Source organism: Stigmatopora argus, chromosome 3 (genome assembly GCF_051989625.1).
Source record: "Stigmatopora argus isolate UIUO_Sarg chromosome 3, RoL_Sarg_1.0, whole genome shotgun sequence".
NCBI classification, from domain to species: domain Eukaryota; kingdom Metazoa; phylum Chordata; class Actinopteri; order Syngnathiformes; family Syngnathidae; genus Stigmatopora; species Stigmatopora argus.
This window is the reverse complement of record NC_135389.1, coordinates 9,290,703-9,313,512: the sequence shown is the minus strand read 5'-3', so window position 1 is coordinate 9,313,512 and position 22,810 is coordinate 9,290,703. Positions and strand designations below refer to the sequence as shown.

At 40.8% G+C, this 22,810-nt stretch overlaps 1 protein-coding gene across 4 annotated transcripts; it reads right to left on the bottom strand.

The window, feature by feature from the left end:
- Positions 1-119: 119 nt before the first annotated feature.
- On the bottom strand, positions 120-22,422 carry ankrd27 (ankyrin repeat domain 27 (VPS9 domain)). Of its 4 annotated transcripts, none has more exons than XM_077596211.1 (28): positions 22,167-22,422; positions 19,221-19,343; positions 17,075-17,185; positions 16,619-16,936; positions 15,029-15,088; positions 14,064-14,117; positions 13,923-13,988; positions 13,779-13,855; positions 13,143-13,264; positions 11,417-11,498; positions 11,199-11,331; positions 10,373-10,453; positions 10,173-10,294; positions 9,298-9,380; positions 8,748-8,863; positions 8,151-8,243; positions 7,318-7,515; positions 6,577-6,639; positions 6,367-6,492; positions 6,256-6,300; positions 5,350-5,457; positions 4,394-4,588; positions 4,210-4,329; positions 3,961-4,134; positions 3,795-3,888; positions 2,725-2,788; positions 2,580-2,640; positions 120-979 (listed from the first exon to the last, which is right to left on the bottom strand). In XM_077596211.1, exons 2-28 carry the CDS (start codon positions 19,320-19,322, stop codon positions 533-535), a joined length of 3,315 nt encoding a protein of 1,104 aa, XP_077452337.1. In that variant the 5' UTR covers positions 19,323-19,343; positions 22,167-22,422; the 3' UTR covers positions 120-532. The 4 variants fall into 4 exon arrangements, with proteins under 4 accessions (XP_077452337.1, XP_077452340.1, XP_077452339.1 ...); XM_077596214.1 differs by having other exon boundaries at positions 120-970; XM_077596213.1 differs by having other exon boundaries at positions 11,417-11,495.
- Between the last annotated feature and the right edge of the window lie 388 nt (positions 22,423-22,810).

The following is a 22,810-nucleotide window of genomic DNA, read 5'->3' as shown; positions in this document are numbered from 1 at the left end:
AGCTAGAGCACCCCCTGCAACGCTTGTGAGGATAAGCGGTTCGGAAAATGAATACAGTTTAGGTTGTTGGCCTGTGCTCTCATTCCAATGTCACATCTGCAAAGTAACCGAAAACATGGGACAAGTAAGGTGATTTTTATTTGTAGATTAAGCACGATATACAGAAAAAGTTGATAAAAGAGGCAAAGTAGTTTGATGTCTGATAACGAATAAGTTAACCATATGCTTTTTGGATGGTCAAAATAGATACATTTTTTTGGTTTAGTACATTTCTTTCTGCAAGCGTTTTTTTTTTTATTGTTGTACTTAAACATTTTTTTTACAAGGGGAGAAATGTTTGTTGGGGTGTGTCTATCAAAGAAGACAAATGCCTTGTTTGTCCCCTACTAGAAATATGAAAATTGTCAACAGTTTGGAGGGTGCCACCTACAGAAGGACCGACTTGATGGGGATGAACACAAAAAATGTTGACTAAGTGAAATGAGGCAGATATTCACTAACATTTGAAGGTGTCTTTGATTAGAGGAGGGTCTTAGTCATGAGATGTTTCACTGGAGATGGGTGTGCCTCCTATAAGGGGCGTGTCACAAGTGAGGGTCGTGTCCTGAATGAGTTGCGGATCGCAACATTTTGGTATCTCCCCAACGTCGGCGCTTCGCGGGAGGCTTATGGCTGAACAAGGAGCGACGTCGTCCTGCGAGCGCTCTGCCAACGTGGCGTGCAGTGTTCGTCCCTCCGACATCGAAATTGCCGCGCAACTCTCGTGTACAGATTCATCTTCATTAAAACGCTTAGTCCACATGCACACGTTAAGAGAGGGCTCTGTCATTTCCTCTCCCAAATCCAGCGTGTGCCAGCGAGCAATGCCCCGCCGTCTTGGCGGCGGGGTGCCGTCATCACCCGTGGATGGGCCGATTGCATCCACTGTGCCGACACGTCGCAACTGGTGCTTTCTCGACTCTGGACTCAGCTGCATTTGCTCAAACACACATAAGCACATATGAGCTTGCATATTAAAGAAATCGTGGACCAAAGCGTCAACAAAGGTCTGTTGTATATTGGACTTGGATGCTTGTAGGAGTAAGCAGTCCAATTATGATAATCAAATGACCCGACGTCAAAAACCTGCCGCTTCTCAACTCTTACTCTCAATGATGATAATGATTCCCACGAGTATTAATCAAAAAGACGAAGGGAGTAATTCCCATAGGTGTCATATTAAGAGGAAAATAGGTAATTTCACGAGAACAAAAGAGGATGACAAAAGCTTCAAATTCAAGACCAAATTATTGAGAGAAAAAGGACAATTACTTGAGTAAAGTTATAATATTGCAGATGTTTAACTTTGCCTGAAAGCTGAGGGGTCGGGACCAATGAGATTTGTGGACAATGTGTCGTGCGAAGTGAAAGCGCTGGTGAGGGTTCATTTGAATAAAAGCCAATTGTTCACTTACACTGTGTTGCATACTGTATTTATTCGAGTATAACGCGCAACATTTTGTACCAAGAAAACTGAAGAAAGTTCGGGTGCGGATTATAGATGAGGTCTTTACTTTTATCACCAAATCCCAGGGAAATACTGAACTCCGCCGGCGAAAAAGTTCCCTCTTCAGCCATTATAAGAGGAGCGGTAAAACCTGTCTTTATCTGCCAGATGGCGCGTGAGAGCCCGTTCTACCAGGGCCCAGGGGATATAATCTACCTTCTTTTACAAAAGCCAGCCCACTCCAAATAGCCTTCGGCTAATTTATAGCTAAAATAAAGTTGCTCCAGAGAAATGTTAGCAGGGCAGCCGCTCACTCTAGTCCGCCCAGGGAGCGCTATCCTCGCTGAAGAAGAATGGAATCAATTGTTTGGCGAATCTGATAATGATGAATCAGACTTTGAAAATGTTTGAATATGATGATGAATTAGACTTTAAGGATTTAAAATTGTAAATTCCATTTCAGAACTGCGTTCATACTAGTAGTTTGTTTTACCAAGTTTCCGTACCATATGTTGTGAATAAATGTTTTGTCATAGCGATACATGTTCAACATTTGCCAGTTACCAGTACCGGTGCAATACTTGGTGTCAGCTGAGAAAAAGTGGAAAAAAAATGTATACCAATTTTTAGTCACAAAGTACGGGTGCGCGTTATACACGGGTATGCGTTGTACTCGAATAAACACGGTAATAAGTAGCGATGAAGACGTTTCATTTGTAAGTAATGCGGGTAATGTTCGTACAAAAAAACTATATGGCCGTTATAGACTGATAAATGCGAGGCGTTTCTTTAGAAGATAAAGCAAAAAAGGAGTTTGTTATGTAACGGCGTTGGTTCCAACACAGATTACTCCACAGATATTTCTGAAAAAAAAAAACAATATTGTAGATACCTTCTTTGCCCTACACTAAGGAGGGCCTAAGCACAAATAGTAAAACAGCTTTTCTATTTAATTTGCTCCTATGCAAAAAAAAGCCGTATTGAGGTACTTTTCTATGGGTAACTTGGTAGTTCATGTTGAGACCCTAATGTGCCGCATAGGTGTTGTTTGTCCATTTATACTACGTGTCATTAACAAGAATGGGAGACCAACCTTCTCAGGTGCAGCTGAGCGCCGAGTTGGACTGCAGGACGTTTTCTTCATTTGCTGAATCCTGAAGAAAAACACATGTGGAGGCACTTAACGATCCTGCTGGATAAGAGGTTGACGAGAGGGAAGTTGAAGGTGGACAGACGACCTGCTGGCAGCCGATTTGTGTCGCACGGGATCGTTGAGCCTCAGACATTGAACAAAGGAGTGAGCTGCAGGCAGACAGACAGATGGAGATAAAGGACGACAAAAAGGAACAAAGATGTTTTCGTTTTGAATAGGACAGTGCTACAGCTAAATTCAGCCAAATTTTGAGAGTTGATTTATTTATTTTAAGACATTGTTTCATGCTTTATAACACCTTTAAATACAATAGGCACATCAACTTAAGGGTGTTATTGGGGCGAATAAATAGTTTGTTTCAGGTTTTTTTCAAATTTTGTCAATTTATAATTCTATTTATTTATTACATGTATTCATATAAAAATACAGTAATCCCTCGAATATCGCGGTTAATGTAGACCAGACATGGCCGCGATAATCGAGGAATTGTGAAGTAGGGTCACCCCTCTAACTTTTTTTTTTCTTCAGTGCTGAGTCAAAGTAGCAAGAGTGGCTTCAGTGCGGATTTTCAGATTTATTGAACTTAAAAAAAAAATCTTTTTAAAATAATAGCAGACGAAAATCATGAAGTGGTGAATTCGCGATAAGTGATGACGCAAGAATAGAGGGATTACTGTATAATAATGATTAATAATTGAAAAGAAAAAAACAGTTTTTCTTCATTAACAGAAGCGAGCCACTCTAATTAAGACCTGGTGTCCACATAAGTGAGGAGCAGATTTTGAGTGCACATTTACATTTTACCATAGGTTAATACTGTAGCGGATGGTCAAAAGACCTTTACCGGTCCACGGGGAGAAAAAGGTTGGGGATCGCTGGCCTAAATGACCTAAGATCTGATGTCCACATCTGTGGATGCCAGTTTTTTTAATGACCAAAAATACTCATTTTTGACTATTTGACAATTGACCTACGTACATGACACAAGTAGTAATTAAACTGTCTTAAATTAATCTAATGTTCAGTTACTAAAATGCTCTATTTAAAACAGTTTATTGATAATCAAAAAATTAGCAGCAGACAAATTTAAAAAAAACGGTGAGGAAGCAAGCAAAATAATTGACACATTTTGTTGTCTCAGGGCTGAAACATTACCAAGAGCGCCTTTGGGCACAGACAGGAGTTTGATAGGCTCGTCATCGGGGGAAAGTCCTGACGCTTTCTGGAGCGATCGCACAAGCTCCGCATTCTGAACGACAACGGAGATAGTTAGCCGCATCCACACGTGATGCACGCGATGCTCGTCCGGACAAGTCGGTACCTTTCCGCCCAGCTGGTATGCCGTTTCTAGGGGCGTCTTGTGTTTTTTGTTCCTGAGGTGTGGGCATGCGCCGGCCCTCAGCAATATCTCCACTAGCGCGTGGTGACCTGCCCGCACCGCGCAATGCAGCGCCGAGTTGCCTTGATGGTTTCGCACGTTGACCAAGGCCTCGCTCTGAACAGGAACACAACGTTAACACAACAAGATCTACACCTTCGCAAGTTCTGCGGTCTCAGTGTCGACGCTCACGTTTGTCAGTGTGGCGGCGGTCTCCAGGTTGCCATGGAGACAGGCCACAATCAACGCCGTGTTCCCGTACCGATCCTTCTTGTTGATCTTGGCGTTGCACTCAAGTAGGAACGTCACCACCTGAATATACAAACCTGCATGTCAGTGCCGATGGTCGACGAGCTTTCGGAGAGGCCATGTCTACCTGCAGGTGGTTGTATTGGCTGGCCAGGTGAAGGGGTGTAGCCTTGTGGTCAGTGCGTGCGTTGACATCGGCGCCGTGGCGGATAAAGAGCGACGTCAGTTCTAGGTGACCATACGTGCATGACACATGGAGAGGGGTGACGCCGTCCACATTAGCGCTCTTCACACACAACGCGCCACACGGGACTGCATGCAACTGCAGAAAGATAAATAAACACAAAATAAATAAATATAAATAAATATATATAATATATATATATATATATATATATATATATATATATATATATATATATATATATATATATATATATATATATATATATATATATATATATATATATATATACATACACACACATACATACACTTGCTTGAAACATCTGCAGAGCAGATAAAAATAGATTGAACTCTTACATTTTGGAAAAACACAATTTTGTCATCGAGTCATCTTGGAGGTGTCTTACCTGAGTAATTCTGACTACTAGAATTCTGGAAAGTCTGTGAAGCCTGCACATTGCTATCGATTTTGTTCTCAAACTTTTGACACTAAGATGTAAGTACATATTGTCAAATATTATCCTAATATTGCTGTGCGTCTTCATGAATTAAATGGCATTTCTAAAACAACTTTCCAAAATTCCAGGAATATTCAGGAATTATCTTTCATTTCAAAAACTATTTCAAGAAAACAATGAGTCATTTTTGAGGCGCTACTACAGGTTTAAAAAAACACAGACAACTTTTGATTTCTGATGTGGCAACAATGCACTTCCATAATTTCCAATTGTTGTGAAGTAACCGACAACTGTTAAATCAACATTGAAGTCTTGCTAAGACCGTACACTGTATTAAAATGAAAATGTTAGAATCTTGGGGGATGAGATGAGAGAATGTGAGATGGAAGAAAAAAAACAAATTTGGAAAGAGTGTTTTTCAGTTTTGTACATGTGTTACCTTGTGAGCTGGCGCACATGTGGCACATTGACACAAAGGGTGACACAGAGACCCCTCGGCTGAGACATCCACCTCATCTTCGTCTGTCCACTCCAACAGGTAACGCACCTTCAGCATACACAGGGGGGATGAGAGATGGCAGGGAACGAGAGAAAGCCAACAAGAAGTCAAGATATATAAGACCAATAAAGTGATAAAAACGGGAAATAAAGAGGTAAACACGACAAACAGAGACAGGAATGAAATGGAAAAGTGAAAAATATGTAAAGACAGGAAAAACAAGTGTCAAGTCAACTAACAGGAAGATGCACCTCCCCCCACCAGGGGGCAGAGAAACCTCAATCAGACAAAGCTTTCCACATATTGCCCACAGACAGCATCTGAGCTTAGGTGGAACATTCAAAGGAAGCCTGCCAGAGAGGAGCCAGTCACCAACAGAGCATAGCAACTGACAAGACAAACTAAACAACTAAAAAACCCAAAGACACCCTTCAGTTGATTAATGCTTACTTTGTATAATTTCAGGCACAATTTGTGTTCCTTGTCTTTAGATGATTCATCAATCTTAGCAAAGTGAATGTTTATGTTTGGTTCATTCAATCAGTTAAGATGCCTATTTACTTTTACTTTTGAATACTTTACTGTATGTTTGTAGTTACTTTAAGATGTGATTAGTAAACAAAGTAATGCTTTGATCGGTTTTATTCATTTAAACCAAAGATAATGTCATGTGTTTCTTTATGGTTTTCAACCTAATCACCTTCCAATCACCTTCTAACCACAAATAATCTTCATAATCTAAAAATGGAGTAAGTGATTGAGTTGTTCTTGAAAGACCCTTTCAAGTTGGGACAAAGAACTGAGGGAGTTAAAGACAACTTGACACTAAGAGTGTAGCACGGTCACCATTTCGACATCTCCGTCGGCCACGGCCCGCAGCAGCTTGTCCACCTGTCAATCACTCAAGGTCATCATGGAAACCAGCTTTGTCAACGTGCTTGGAGATCGCGGCTTCACCTGGTGATGCCTTGCCAACGCAACCTCAGGTCGTCGCTCACAGCTTGGTGAGGACGATGAAACACTCGACGTGGACGACCGGCGACTGCTGCGGTCGGACGTCGTAGGGGAAACTCGCGCGGGGGACTGAGGGGAAGATCGAGACACGGCGTCACTCAAGAAAACACTAAAATACCCATGCTGACTTAAGGGTGAATGTGCCGTCCGGACCCGAAAGCTGCTGCTGTTCCTGCCGGGCAGGTTCTTCTGTGATGACCCAAACAAACTCAGCACCTACATAAACAAAGCAACAAAAACAAATGGGAGGCATGCATAGACAAACTTGCTTTTGCAAATCAACATTACTGGAAACCTTTTGAATACTTGTCAAAGTTGTGTGCTTTGCCCCTCTTAAGGCATTGACAGTGTTTGTTTATCTTTCTTTAGCAGGATAATTTCCGTGTGTGTTGGGGCCTCAATTGATATCTCAAGGTTATGCGATTTCTCAACTGACTATTGCGTGTGTTTTGCACGTCGATATCGGTTTTCGTATACCAATCAATTGCTCCTTGAACCAGGCAAGTTTTCCTCAGGTTTTGCCAACTGGCAGTTCATTGTGCTCTGCTTTTGCACGGTATTTGACTCTGCACTGTAAAGTTTGTGTCTGGGATTCCTTGGGACTACGTTGGTAATGGTCATACATGATTCAGAGAACCGTACTAATTCCTAACTTTAGTTATTATGAATTAAAATATTTGGGGGGTCAGAATTGTGGTATATTTACAGCTTGAATGACAGTAAATCCAGGAATGTATAACTAGTATTTACATTTTTTTGCAACTAACGACCCAGCCGAAAAGTACTATCGCTTTGAAAGCATCTTGTGGAATAAAGAGTAAATAGTTATCATTTCAGTAGGTGGAGTCAATTACTAAGCAATTTGCACACATAAGAACTCACACACACACTAACCTTAGAATTCAGGGCGCAATGGGCGGGTGTGTGCGCGCTGTTGTTGACCGTGTGGACACTGGCACCATTCTCCAGGAGAACTTGGATGATGGACTCATACCCCCAGCGCGACGCCAAGTGCAAGGGCGTGTCGCCTTTGTCGTTTCGCAGGTCCAAGCAGCACGTTTGGAAGTCATAGTAGACCAGAGCCTTCACACACTGAAAAAAAACCCATCTACATTGTCAGACACATGACTCATATTACTATATCACAAAAACCTGGACGGGGTGAGTAGACTTTTTATAAGCGGTGTATTATTATTTTATTTTTTAATTTTCACAAGCTGTTTTTATGTGCTGCTTCATGTGTTTTCATGTAGAAGATCATTTAAGGTTTATCACTATAACCCAACACCATTGCTAATGTAAACTAGCCTGCCAATGGGTTAGTATGTTAGCATAATATGTAGATTTTCATATGACTTGATTGAACATCTTGCTGCTTCACTATATAATGTTTAATTGTGTTTTGTTGTGTTATGTAGCTTTGTAATGACTATAACATAGATTTACCATAAGAATATTGGGGCCAATAAAAGCTGGGAAGCTGGCACACAATTGGCCGGCGGGCTGTAGTTTGGACACTGCTGCGCATGATTTGATGTATACATACAATGTTTGATTTTCTTTGATGCTATTTTATAATGTTTTTTATAATAAGTTGATGTATGTTTTTATAAATTGCTAAATGTATTCGAAACTGTTGTATATGACAGATTTTCACTAATAGCGGGTGGAGTTTTATTGATATAGTGGCGAGTGAGTGTCGCCAGATCAGGAAGGGTGCGACTCACATCCTCATGTCCGTACATGCACGCCAGATGCAGTGGCGTGTTGCCGTTGTTGTCCTGAGCGTCGGCATCAGCCTTGTAGTGCAAAAGCAGGAGCTACACACACACAAACACACAAAACATAAATTCAAACGGGATGACAGTCATGTGTAGAGTTTATCTTCTTTCAAATTAGCATTATTCTATTCCACATGCCTTAGCAGCCTTCAACACTGAGGTTCAACTGTACTTCTACATAAGGATCAGCGAGTGACAACAAATAAAAGCGACTTTGTTGCAAGCACAGCTATAAAGATAACTCAATGGGAAACACTCCTTTAGTGTCAGACAGAAGATGCAAAATGTCAGCGTATAGAGAGCAGAAAAGAAGAGGGTCAAACCATTATAGAATGTGTGTTGTGAATTCATTTAATAATAGATTACCAGTCGATTATTCCATTAATCGTTGGAAATGTAATAATAATAATTTCTTGAGAACCCACAAAATGGACAGTGACAGGAAATCCATCAATTGCAGTTGTTCTTTTCTTCTCCTGTGTTACAACACCTTTTTCGTGTTAGCTCCAGAAGCTCACAAAATTATTGTGGGTGTGTGCTGACCGTTACTCCTTGGTATCCTTTCTGACAAGCCAGATGCAGTGACGTGAGCGTGTGGTAATCCGTGGCATTGACTGGCGCTCCTTTGGATACCAGCAAGTCAATCAACTGTGCTTGACCTTGAAAAACCCAATACACACGTGCAGAATCAAAAAAGTGTGTTGTAGTTATGTTGTCTGTTTTGTAGTGTGGTATTTCTTCATTTAGAAAAAAAAAAAGACATTTAAATTAAAACCTCTTTTTATAAAAAGGGTATTATACAACTATGTCTAAGATGACAATGTTGATTGATATTTTGCATTTCGTTCAATTTGATTGAATTGCTGCTTCACCAATCTCTATACATCAATTTAGATAAAAGGATTGTTACTTTTTAGAAGAAAAAAAAACTGTTAAAAATTTTATCAAACCACAAAAAAACAAATTTAGGTGACAAACCTGGATTTCACAAAATGTATCTATATTCTACAGCCTATTACTAAAGAAAGTGAAAACGTGGAATCTTTTTTATGGTTACTTAATTAACTTTGGTGTAGTATATTGTGTTCCTCACCACAGATGGCGGCGACGTGTAGCGGCGTGTACCCTCGCTGATCCCTGGAGTACGGCGTAACGAGAGACAGGTCGTTCAGCTTCCTGCAACAACAGGCAAAATGGTTAAACAATCAGCTTCCTTTAAATGCTTTCCAAGTAACGTCAGATATGGAAAGTCACTAAAAATTGTACAAAGAAGCGTAGATATGTTAGAAAACTGTGTGACTTGTCAAAGACATACATAGCTTTCCAAATATTTACTTATACCTATGTACAAATACATAAATAGTAAAGAAATTAATGGAAGTATTATGTATCTGGCTACTGACTTCTTAACTCCTTTGACTTCTTCAGACCTCATCTCATCTCATTTTCTGAACCGCTTTATCCTGACTAGGGTTGCGGGGGGTGCTGGAGCCTATCCTAACTGACCAGAGGCAGGGGACCTCCTGAATCGGTGGCCAGCCAATCGCAGGGCACAAGGAGACAAACAATCATTCACGCTCACACTCATACCTAGGGGCAATTTAGTGTACCCAATCAGCCTACAATGCATGTCTTTGGAATGTGGGAGGAATCTGGAGTACCCGGAGAAAACCCACTCAGGCCCAGGGAGAACATGCAAACACCACACAGGTGCACCGACCTGGATTTGAACCCAGGTCACCCACTGTGAGGCCGACACGCTAACCACTCAGACGCTGGGCCGTCCTCACTTCTTCATAAATTATTTAAAATCAGACAATGATTGTCAAAAGTGTACTACAAGTATAGAACAGGTGGAATGCTGGCTACCTCTAGTCTAGAAAAAAAATCACTGCCCAAATTACAGTTCCGCTGTATTTAATCTTTAAATATTTTTTATTAAGGCACATTTCAGGTCAAAATCCTGACCCAGATTGTTGGAGGTCACAGAGGTTACAGGAGCACAGAGGGTGACACAGGCGCAGGTCCTCTTCGCTCTCGCTTTCGCTTAGAAGACGAGCCACTTCAGCCTCGTTTCCTTTCGAAATGTGCTAAACACAATTTCCACACACGTGAGTTCTGGGCACCTCAGATGAAATACAGTCGAGTGTTAAGGTTCTGTTTCTTACCTCAAACAAAAGACTGATGGGCGTGGAGGCGCTCGCAAGCTCAAGATTCATTTTCACCTCATTGTTCCCTTCACCACAACCCTGAACACACACACATACAGTGCAGACACATTTTCAGCATGTGTGTAGACTATTGGTACCCTTCTGTAATTGAAAGAAAAAAAAACATAATCAATCTTCAATCTGACGAAGTGGATTTTGTTCAGGGTCCGCAGAGATCAACTTCTGGTGACATTAGGTCAGTGCGAAAAATTAAAATGGGAATCATTGTGCGTTATCCTATTGTGAGGACATTTGTGTGCATCATTTTGGGAATATTTTGAAGGCAATACAACAGCAAACAGTCCATCGATAGCGAACGTGAGGGCGGAGGCGTGGCAAACCGCCAACCCGAAAAACGAAGGTAACAAAAGATTACAACAAAATTAGAATTCAGTTTTGTGTAAAGTTACATTAAACGTATGTTTGACTGTCTGTATATATTAATCCAAGTTAATTTAAATTTGTTTGTTCCGTTTACGAGTGCGTTGTCATGGAAAAAAAAGGTGTTTTTTCAGAGGGCTGGAACGAATTAATTTGTTTTCCATTCATTTCAATGGAAAACGTCCGCTCGAGTTACGAGAATCTCGTCATACGAGCTCAGTTCCGGAACGGATTAAGCTCGTATCTCGAGGTACCACTGTATAGGCGACATAGTTTTAAGTTAAAAGATTTTCAGATTGTGGTGTCCCTTGAGATTTTTTCAATGCAAAAAGTGTGCCGCAGCTCAAAAAAGGTTGGGAAACACTGTTAGTGTGTGTGTTTTGCGATTACGTGTGCTACACACAGAGAGCGTGTGGTGCAGCTTTCCTAAGCTGATGTACTCGATGGCAGCCTCAAAGGTACTTAGACAGTAACTCAGCTCATCTTTGCTCGACTGACTGAAGCAGAAATTCTTCATGTAGCTCAGGTTGGCCATCCTGCAAAATATCACACACCAAATTGACATTTTATAAGTTTGCGTGTGCGTATATAAAGACCTTCTTTGGTATGTTTCCTTCTCACCAGTTGGGAATTTCCACCTTGACCAGCAGATACAGAATAACAGACAGCAGGTCATCAGCAGAGACAGTATGTATGCTTGCTGCTACACAAAAAGAAACATCATTTAATGATATCGCAATAAATGAACTATAGCCCACGTATGTCTGACACTAGAATAATACGTATGTTCATTGAAGAAATTCTTGATGAAAAAAAAAGATATTTTACTTAATATTAAATTGTTTTAGGCCCCAAGTGAGCTGGGATAGGCTCCAGCACCCGCCCGGACTCCAGTGAGGATGAAGCGATTAAGAAAATGAGATGAGATGAGATGAACAAGTTTATGTTATTAAAAGGAAACTTCAGTGCACCACAATCTCTGTCCACGAGACCTCCCTCCACGTGGGTCCATTCCCCTTCATGCTCAAACATAAAGATATACAACAAAAAACAACAACCAAACACCACAATATGAACTCACACAACAACAAAACATACACAAAATGTGCGTGCCCCTCACCCACAAACACAAACACAGCGATAACTGCCACACAAACAACAACAAAGATACATAAAAAACGTACACCCTTTAAAAACACACACAAATACAGTTAGTTAAGTGCGATGTCGCCAAACACCTTAATCTGTATGCCCACCAACAAGTTAATGACTAGTGGACAAACAAAAATTAGCACGGGGTCGTGCCACTGTCAACTTAACAAAGCCTTCCATTGTGAGCGCTTACGATTGAATTAAACCCGCGGATCACACAGAGCAATCTTAAGTCCGGACTCACATGCGAAAGGGGAAATGAGACATTGTACCCAATTGTATATCTATTCTCCCTAAGTACAAACATACATTCTGTAAACTGTATAAATATATAGATTTTCATTTTCCTCCCCCTTTTTTGCCATATATATATATATATATATATATATATATATATATATATATATATATATATATATATATATATATATATATATATATATATATATATATATATATATATATATATATATATATATATATATATATATATATATATATATATATATATATATATATATATATATATATATATATATATATATATATATATATATATACACATATATACACATACACACACACATATATACATATCCTTATTAGGGTCGCGGGGGTGCCGGAGGCCAATCCCAGCTGTCTTCGGGCCAGAGGCGGGGACACCCTGAATCGGTGGCCAGCCGAGCGCAGGGCACACAAGGAGACGGACAACCATGCACACACACCCATACCTAGGGGCAATTTAGAGTGTCCAATCAGCCTACCATGCATGTTTTTGGAATGTGGGAGGAAACCGGACTCCATACAGGTGGACCGACGTGAACCCAGGACCCCAGAGCTGTGAGGCCGTCGCACTAACCACTCATCCGCCGGACCGCCTCGGTCACGCTATCTCCAGTAAAAAATGCAACCTGTACGGCCCGGTGCTCCTTAGATATCTTTACGCGAGGGAGATTCAGCGAGAAAGACAAAGCAATGCTGTTCTCATTAGCAGCCTCTCGCATACTCGGCCACTCGGATGGCCACATCGGGAACCATCTGGTATCTCAAGGCAAAAATTTGCTCGGAATTTTCACCGTATCTAAAATTTCTCGTATGTTGGGACACTTGTATGTCAAGGTATTACTGTAATTAACAAAGACAATGGCTACAAATGTCTTGATTCCAGTGGTGTTTGAGTTTGCTGCCATTGTACCTGAGGAGGAGGATGTGAGCGTGGCGGTCAAGGCCACTTTGCGTAAGCAGAGCAACTTGAGGAGTGGCGATGTTTGCTGGTTGAGTTGACTCAGCTCCCGTTTGGCACGAGACAAGTTAAAGCTAAAAGGGCAGAAAAAGGGAAGAGATTTCATTGCCCTTCAACTGCCTTCACCAATCGAGCCTGTTTAGCGCATAGCATAGCACATACTCGGACAAAATCACACCATACTTGAACTATTAAATTATTTGCTGGTGTAATAAGCACTTTTAGCTTGAGTTTGTAGCTCTCGCATTAGGATGGCTAGACATTCCAATGGTCACCTCGGATTGTTGCCAGCCAATCGCAGGCCGCAGTGAAATGGACAAAATCACATCCCCCACCGAGTGAGAATCGAACCTAGACTGCCCGCACCGAAGTCAGGTGGAAGAACCACTGCACCATCGGGTGGACTCAATGGCTTTTATACTTGTTTAAAACTTTAAACACATGAGCGTAGCACCTGTATTTCTTATGTATGGAAAGGCCAAACAGTCTGTGTTTGGTAACTTTTTTTGCTCGATTGGTTTTGTAGTATGAAATTGATTATTTGGTTTTCAAGGCCCACATGCATGAGCATTCATAAATTCCAGCCACCTGAAGTGTGCTTTGACTCCAAAGTCTTTGTGCTCCAGCTCGTGAAGACTCCTGGTGATTTTGTTGAAGGCAGCATCCTGTTGGAGAGAACATCAAGTCTCGTTTCTAACTTGCAACACCCGGCAAACATTATGCTCCGCCCACCTGGCTGGCTTCAAGTGTTCCCACCAAGTTGAAGATGAGAGGGTGGATGCCGTTATGGACGTACACCTGGCGTGCAGTAGACACAGTAGTAGAATCAGCAAATCCACCAGCAAACAGATTTTCAATTTTTCTTATTTTTACCTCCACTGCTTGTTTTAGAAGACTCATTTGAAGCTCATGTTTGGCCAGGACCTTCTAAATAAGGTAAGTCAGAATGAATCCTTCAAACATTGTCAGAAAAACATTCAAAAGTCATGAAAACAAACCGTCGCAACTTGCTAAAAACATTCTGTATCATGACAACAAACATGTCAATTGCTTTGTCTGCTTGACTCAAAAGAGGATTCAAAAGAAAGACCTTGCTGTTGGTCTATATAAGAATGTCTGACCATGGAATAAAACACAGGCTTCATTTACATTACCCGGTGAGTATGAAGAACCATTAAAATCACAGCGAAAACGTTTGTAATGTGCTTCAAGAAAAGTAGCAAGCAGAGTGAGGTCACAACGATATTATGTTATTAAGTGGTTATTTTGCTTTTCACCTTGGAAGAAACTACCTGGAGATCTGAAATATACTCAAACTGTTAGCTCCATTAAGTCATGGCTTAAGACTCTTGTTTACTACTGTGTTCACCTAACCTTAACACTTATCTGCTGTACTCAGCTTACCCTACTTTACACATACGCAATACATGGCTTGTGTTTTTCATCATTTGTGTTTAATTGTGTCTTGCTACTTTTAATGTGATGGAAAGCACTGTGAATTGACCTTTTTGTCGTCTTCTGGAAATATTTATGGCAGTTTTTGATGGAAACCAAATCAACCAATGAGGCAATGATTCCTTATGGTCTGTTTGGCATATGATTGGTCGATGGATGTTTAGGAGGCGGAGTTCACCAAAGGTCTTGTAATTGGATTGTGTTATACAAATAAATTTGCCTTGCCTTATCTATTGCAGATCCTCGTTAGAGCCACATGATCCTCAAGCAATTACAATTATCATATGATGATGATGAATCCTCACATGATTTTTATACTGGAAATCAAAAGCATAATGTAGTAATTGTTGATGGAGCATGAGAACTTTTGTTTTGAGACTCACCAATTGAGCTTCTCGCAGCACACACTGAAGACACCGCGTGTACAGGCCATGGACGGAGTCCTGACATCAAAAACACTAAGTCAGTCTGACAGCCAAGTCACGGAACATATCCAACATGAGATGTGATGTTTCCAGTCTTTTGTGTGACATAAACAACACAACCCATAGTTAGCCTATGGCATATATGCTGTACATAAGAGGCGGTCACACTTTTTTGCTCCAAGATCTACTTTTCAATGAGCCAACCTCCTGCCATCTACTTTTTTGTTAGGGATAGAATTCAGGGGTGGGCAAAGCGGTCCTGGAGGGCTGCAAGGCTGCAGCTTTTTGTTCCACAAACACTTTAACCAATAGGGGTTGTGCTGAAATGAAAAGGACCTGATTGGAACGGTATCACATATGACTTACTGCAGGGGTGTTCAAACTTATTTCCTCCAAGATCTACTTTTCAAGGAGTTAACCTTCCACAATCTATCTTTTTTACAGACGACTGACAAAGCTCAGCAATGATGTAATAATATACCTCGCATTAGACTCTATCAACATGTATGGGAGTGGCCAGGAACGGGGATGAAAATACACTCTCGATTGACGCAAAAGCTTATTGCGGACATGCCAAGTTCATAAGACCCTAGCTAAGGAAATCGAAAGAGGGGACGGATCAAAATGTTATTGACGTGCGACCTACCAATTGAAGCTTGGCGATCTACCAACAGTTCTTTGGCGAGCTACCGGTAGATCGCAATCTACGTAATGGGCCCCCTTGCTGTACATTATGTGACCTAGGCACACATCATGTGATAAATCGTCATGCTAAATATTTACAAATTATGTGACATCTTAAATTGTGAAAGATAACGACATCCTGTGACTTGGACATCATATCACCGTCACACTGGCATACCAAGTGATATACCTCCATGGCATGACACACTGTGTAGGTAAATGTGCTGTTGGTAATTTTTGGCACAATGGGTGGAACACTTGACAAAATCCACAAATTCCCATTCCATTCTATAATGTGCGACATCTGATGATGATTATACATGAATAAGCTCATTTTATGCATAAAATTAATTCTTCATCTCTTCTCTCATGGGACATATTTATTTTTAAACACCACCACACTAGAACAAAATGAACATGATGTGCTTTAACTGAAGATTTTAATCTTTAATTTAAGGGTATTTAGCGCGACATTGTGTAAATTGTAAAAGAATTATGAGTTAGTTTCTGTATCCTCTTATAGAAAAAAGTTTTTTGCGATAATAAAAAAAAACCTTAGTCAAGAATAGAGATTTCAATCCAGTTGTAAAGTTGTCTCTCTCATCAAACTGAGATTTTATGAAGGAGCTATTGACTAGCTAGTGGTGGGCTTGATGGTCAAACTAGCTTACTTTAAATGAAATCAATTCAAGTATTAGGCAAAAATATCGCAGACGACCTAGATTTCTAGCATAAATCACCGCTGTAACTCAGGTTGGCTTAACACAGTTGTGCGCATCTACGGACCAAAATATTTGGATGATTTTCAAAAATTGCTCCACACACACATGACACAACAACACAAAATGTAACAGAATGTCCTACTATGTGGTGTCTCAGTCCCTTCCTGTCATGCTCCCTGAAGCCTTGACAGAAGTTGACGATGAATTTATCCAGCTTGTGCGTGTGGCGGCCTAGGAATTCTTTGACCTCATCTAGGCTCCTGAGATGGTACACAGTCCCCCATGACCTCGCTGGCTCCCCCGGGCTCTGTTCGCCCGCTTCCACGGGCCTGGATATGCACAGGATGCTGTAGCTCTGCTCCCTGGCATTGTAAAAGGTTTCTTCGAACAGGATAGGAACAGATACCGGGGGTGAAATGCCGGACCCAAACAGGACCTGCCTGTCTTGGATCCGAATGTCCTGCAATACAAGCATATTAGGTTTCAGCTGAAGATCTTAAAAGTTCATCTAAAAATTGTAACACTAAATGGATACAGAATAATTTTACTTATTCCTAGACGTACTGCATAGCCAGCTAAATAGAATAAAAATACCAACCTTTCCATCTGCAGTCTGGTATCCGTCCTCTATTGGCTGAAGCACATAGTTGTCAAAATGAAGGTCTGATACCGTGATGCCGTCGAGACTTTCACAGCATGGAACCAGTACCTGCACAAATGGTTGTACGCCAACACAGTGAGCTGCTAGTTTTTCAGCTAATTCATCCAGTTATAGTTTCACAAATTCCTAATTAAATCATTCATTGATTTTCCGTACCGCTTATCCTCACAAGGGTAGCGGGGGGTGCTGTAGCCTATTACAGCCAACAATGGGCACCAGGTGGGGGACAACCTGAATTGGTGGCCAGCCATCTAAATGCACAAGGAGACGGACAGCCATTCATTCATGCTCACATTCATACCTAGGGGCAGTTTGGAGTGTTCATCCAGCCTACCCTGCATGTTTTTGGGATGTAGGAGGAAGCCGGCGTACCCGGAGAAAACCCACCGGGGAAAACATGGAAACTCCACAAAGGAAGGTCCAGACCTGGGATCGAACCCTTGACCCCAGAATTGTGAGACAATGCGCTAACCAGTCATCCACTGGGCCATATTAATTTTACTTACTATAATTTTGTTCTTGGGGTAAACCAACTTGCATGCACGACATGCCCAATAGATATAGAGAAAATTATTTAGAGTTTTTCTCATAACCCAAAATCTAAATTGTTCATACAAAAATAGATACAAGCATTATTAACCCTTAATTATCCAGTAATTGATTATCAGAATCTCTGGATCTGAGGTTGAACTCTCAATCTCAGAACTGCGAGGCTGATGCGCTAATTAAATCAAACATTTAAAAGTTATTCTTGGAAAAAAAAATACTTCATTGTTAGAAAGAAGCTCACAGCTTAGAGCCAGACAGATATACTTATCACCTGTATCAATCAGATAACAGTGATAATTTCTATTTTTTTGTGGAAATCGATTAACACACTTAGCGAAATTCAATGTGCGTGGTAATTACTTTTTCAAGGAAGTATTTCACTGTGAAATGACAAGATATCAGCCTTGCTAAGATCTAAGCTGGTATCTTCTTGGATCACAGGATGGCTTTGTTCTTATGCTGACTTGTTCTTTCAAGTTCCACAAACTTGGCTCATTACAACCGGGTGACATTTGGATCTTATCGCAACTTGACTGGAGATAATTTCATTTGTTTACACAAGTGGACAGCTGGCTGAGCTCAATTCTTCAAAGTGAAAATGAGAATAGTCAATGAGTAACTGAGAGCCTGACATCAGCTAAACTGTCCCGGAAATCACAAACAGTGAAGCATTAAGGACACGTGGAAGAACACAACAACATGGGCTGAGTGTCTTTGCTCATGGGAAGTTTTAGTTGGCAGATGGTACTGATAATATATATTTTTTCATGATTTATCTCCATCTGTCCACTTACTTTCATCCTCGCGGGGCCGTGACTTAAGCAGAAAATCTGGGGCTTCCCCGTCCTCTCTATTTTTAGGGTGCTAAGGCATTTCCTAGGCCTACCAAAAGGCACAATGTTTCCAGCAGGTCCAAGGATGTCTCTGGGGCCTCGACCAGGTGAGGTGCCCAGAGTACGTGACCAGGGAGATGACCATGAAAATGGAAAGTATCCTCACCAGATTCATGATGGAGGGCAAAATTGGCAGCATGTAAGGATCATTAAATATTTGCAAAGTGGACCAAACACCCATCGTATTTGGGTGATTAGTACTGGTGAAATGTGCATGTTCATTCATTCATTCATTTTCTGAACCGTTCATCCTCCCAAGGGTCACAGGGGGTGCTGGAGCCTATCCCAGCTGACTTCGGGCCGAAGGCGGGGGACACCCTGAATTGTTGGCCAGCCAATCGCAGGGCATGAGTGGACGGACAACCATTCACACTCACACTCATACCTAGGTGCAATTTAGAGGGTCCAATCAGCCTACCATTCATGTCTTTGGAATGTGGGAGGAAACTAGAGTACCCGGAGAAAACCCCGGGCCGGCACAGGGAGAACATGCAAACTCTACACAGGTGGACCGACCTGGATTTGCTGGGCAGCCCCATGTAAATATCCAAATGCAAGAATGAATCCAATAAAAGACAAGAAAGAGTATTTGAAAGGATGATCCGTGGGGTTAGGCAGTGTGAATGGAACGAAGGTCTTACGATGCCATGCAGCTGGGCCACCTGGTCACAGAGTTCCGGCCTGAGCTTCTCCAGGGCCACAAAGAAGGGGTTTTTGGCAATGTTCTCGTCGTACACCGCCATGGGAAGCTCCAAAAGCGCCACCTGAAGGAAGAATTTACCACAGGGGTTACAGTTGAACCAAGATTTGTCTTAATTCAAGTGAAAACATTTGACTTCCTTACTACACTAAACAGTCTGACTCAGCATGAGGATGCTACGCAACACTCGGTAACGAGGAAGTTTAGCGAGTAGCTTACAACTCAGAAAATGAAGGGGAAACAGATTGAGGAGGAAGAGTGAGGGACTCCCACATACAACAGAGCAGGTAAGCTCAGCAAAAAATTCTTAAAATTCAGACCATCGCAACATGCTGAGCCAGGCATATATGCCTGTTGCCTTGCAAAAGCTGTCACCATTGAGAATGTCTCCAAATGTCTCATAGGTCGCCTGATCAAAACAAAGACTCCAACAAATACGTAAATAAGGATTTATAAAAACCAGGACACAGTTGAACTGTCAGAGAATTCACAGTTCACCCCAAATTTTAAATTTAAGATTTAAAAAAATAAAACTCATACAAAAACATCAGATTGTATTCAATTTTTGAACATGGCTTTAAGTAACCATTCCACCTCGCAAACATACACTCGTGAGATTTTTTGTTTTAGAACACGTGCCAAAGTGGCGGCCCAGGGGCCAAATCTGCGCCGACGCATCATTTTATGTGGCCCGGGAAAGTAAATCATGAGTGCCGCCGACTTTCTGTTTTAGGATCAAATTAAAATGAAGAGTATAGACGTTTATTAAATTTCCTGATTTTTCCCTTTTAAATCAATAATTGTAATTTTTTAATCATTTTTTTCTGTGTTTTTAGTTCTAAAATCCTTTTGTAAAATCTAAAAATATATTTTAAAAAAGCTAAAATAAACATTGTTTTAGATCTATAAAAAAACTGAATATTCAGGGCTTTTAATCCAGTTCTTTTAATGCATTTACTAAAAATATATCAAAATATTATATCTAAAATGGTCCGGCCCACATGAAATCGAGTTGACGTTAACGCGGCCCGCGAACCAACCCGAGTCGGACATCCCTGTTTTAGAAGATTCCAAGTGCAAGTTTAAGCAACACAAAGAGAAAGCAAAAAATGGGATATTAACATGAGTGAAACTTAAATGGCAAGTCAATCAATATAAGTGAGCGTTGACAGCAACAAAGATGACAACAATGGTACACTCACCTCCTCACATTTCAGCTTCATCTCCACACTAAGAGCTACAAACGCACACTATCCACACCCCAGTACAGACTACAGGCTACCCAGAACTACTCCCTTATCCTCATTGCGGATCAAAGTGTGGAATGAGATCACGTGATGGCCCCGTGGGGACTTGTGACCCCCCCAGGCCAGGAATACCCTGCCCTCTTGTGACGGGTCATGACGTCAGTGAATGCCACGTGCCCTCTCAGAACCCAATCCCTCCGTATTAGTCAAGAATCAAATTAGTGATAAATGCCTTAGATGATGTGACTCAATAAGGTTTTTTACTAAGTAGATTTCCGACAACATTTGTTTTAGATTTACTTGACTATTAATTCCCACTTGTTTCTAGACAAATGTTTTGGGGTTTTCAATGGTTTTGACACCATTGATCAAGGTTAATGATTTTTTGGCCAAAAACAAATGATCAGTTTGAACCTTAAATATTGCATCTTCGGAGTGTATTCAATTAAAAATATGTTGAGCATGATTCATGCATGCATGATAGGCTGAGTGATTACTCCAGATTGTCCTTATCCGAGTGTGTGTGAATGGTTGTTTGTCTCTGCGATTGGCTGGGAACCAGTTCAGAGCGTACCCTGCCCATTGTTATCTGGGACTGGCTCCAGCACCCTCGTGACCCTTATGAGGATAAGCGATTCAGAACCTATGCTTGCCGACACCTGTGGTACTCTATACAGAAATGTAAATTGACCAATAATTCTTAAATCTGCATCCTCTCTGATTGGATTGAAATGTTTTATACACAATTTCTTTTAACCTTACAAGGTACTAATTTAATCAATTTCCTACTAGTATATCTATAATTAGAATAATAATTACAAAAAGAGCCTATAAAGAGTTAATAATCAGAAGAGTTTTTTTTTTTTTTTACACAAAAACCCTGTGGCCTAAAAGTCCCCTTTATTGATTTTAGGAATATTATTATCCCTCAGCTTGCAGACAATACAATGTATTTATGAGCGTTATCAAATTGGAAAAAAATTGAATGCCCTTACTAGAGGAAAAGAAGTCAACAAAGTTTTTGGGACAGTTTATTGAACCCAATAAATACAAATATGTTAAGGTACTGTCTGCCAAAATTCATCGACTATAGTCACAAACGATTAAGTGATTATCAATTACAATCGAATGCTCGTGTGGAACATATCTTGTGCATCTCGTGGGGGGCTAAGCATCCATTGCCCACCAAACCTAGAAACGCCCATGCATTTGTTTGTCATTGTTTAAAACCAATAACCAAAAAATGTTTTTGTTATCATTCTGATGACATGGAACTTGTCATATGCTCATTATTAGTCTGAATAGTGAATGGCAAGCTCTTATATATTGGACCATTCTGCAGCTCGGATGCGTGTCAATTGATGCTTCAGATGTATTTAGGTTCGTGTTAATATTGAATTGAATGCTTTTATTGTCATTATACAAGTATAATTAGATTTAAAGCTTCACCACGAAGCCCATTGTGGCTCAGCCCATTCGGACAGGAAGTGTGCACAATTAGCTTCATTAGCAGCTAAAACCAAAACAGACGCCGTTCGCCAGCTCCAGTTTAGAGCAAAAAAATAGCTTGGCTTGTCATCCTAATAGGTCGAACTAGACGAGACACAAAGAAAAAAAAGAAAGTAGATAACTGCGCTTACCGTCTTGTATCAACACGTTTTGGGCTCATCCGACGTCCTACACGGGTCTTCCTCGGCCTTGCTCGCCCGGCACCGTCAGCCTTTTGACCTGCTGTCAGCTAACGCGGCGTCAAACGAGTCACAATCTCTGCCGTCACGCCGAGTGACAGCCATTGTCCTGAAAATGCTCGATAACATATCATGTTACGACCGAACACACCGAATCAATAAAGTGAGCAGCACTTGACCATCACCGCCAGAGAAACAGCACACTCTATCGGCCAGTATTCATATTACATGTCGTTTTAAAGTTGATCATGACGTATTCTACGAGTGGGTCGCGACCCCAAAACAGGTCGTAGAGCCATTTTGGATGGGACGCAGACAGATGGTTAACATGATTCGAACGAAAGGAAAAAAAATAATAATAATAATAAAAAAAATATATATATATATGGCAAAGGAATTTCACATTTTTTTAAAGTTTGACAATCAATAATTAACATTTTAGATATCTAAAACATTTTTAAAATTCTATTTTCAGTATTGAACTTTTACTTATTCATATGAGGCAGATGCTCAATTTCAACACCGTCCTTGTAATAGACCAGTGAAACGCCACCAGTTTTTCAAACTGCAGTTTGATTATTAACTCTAAATCTGGC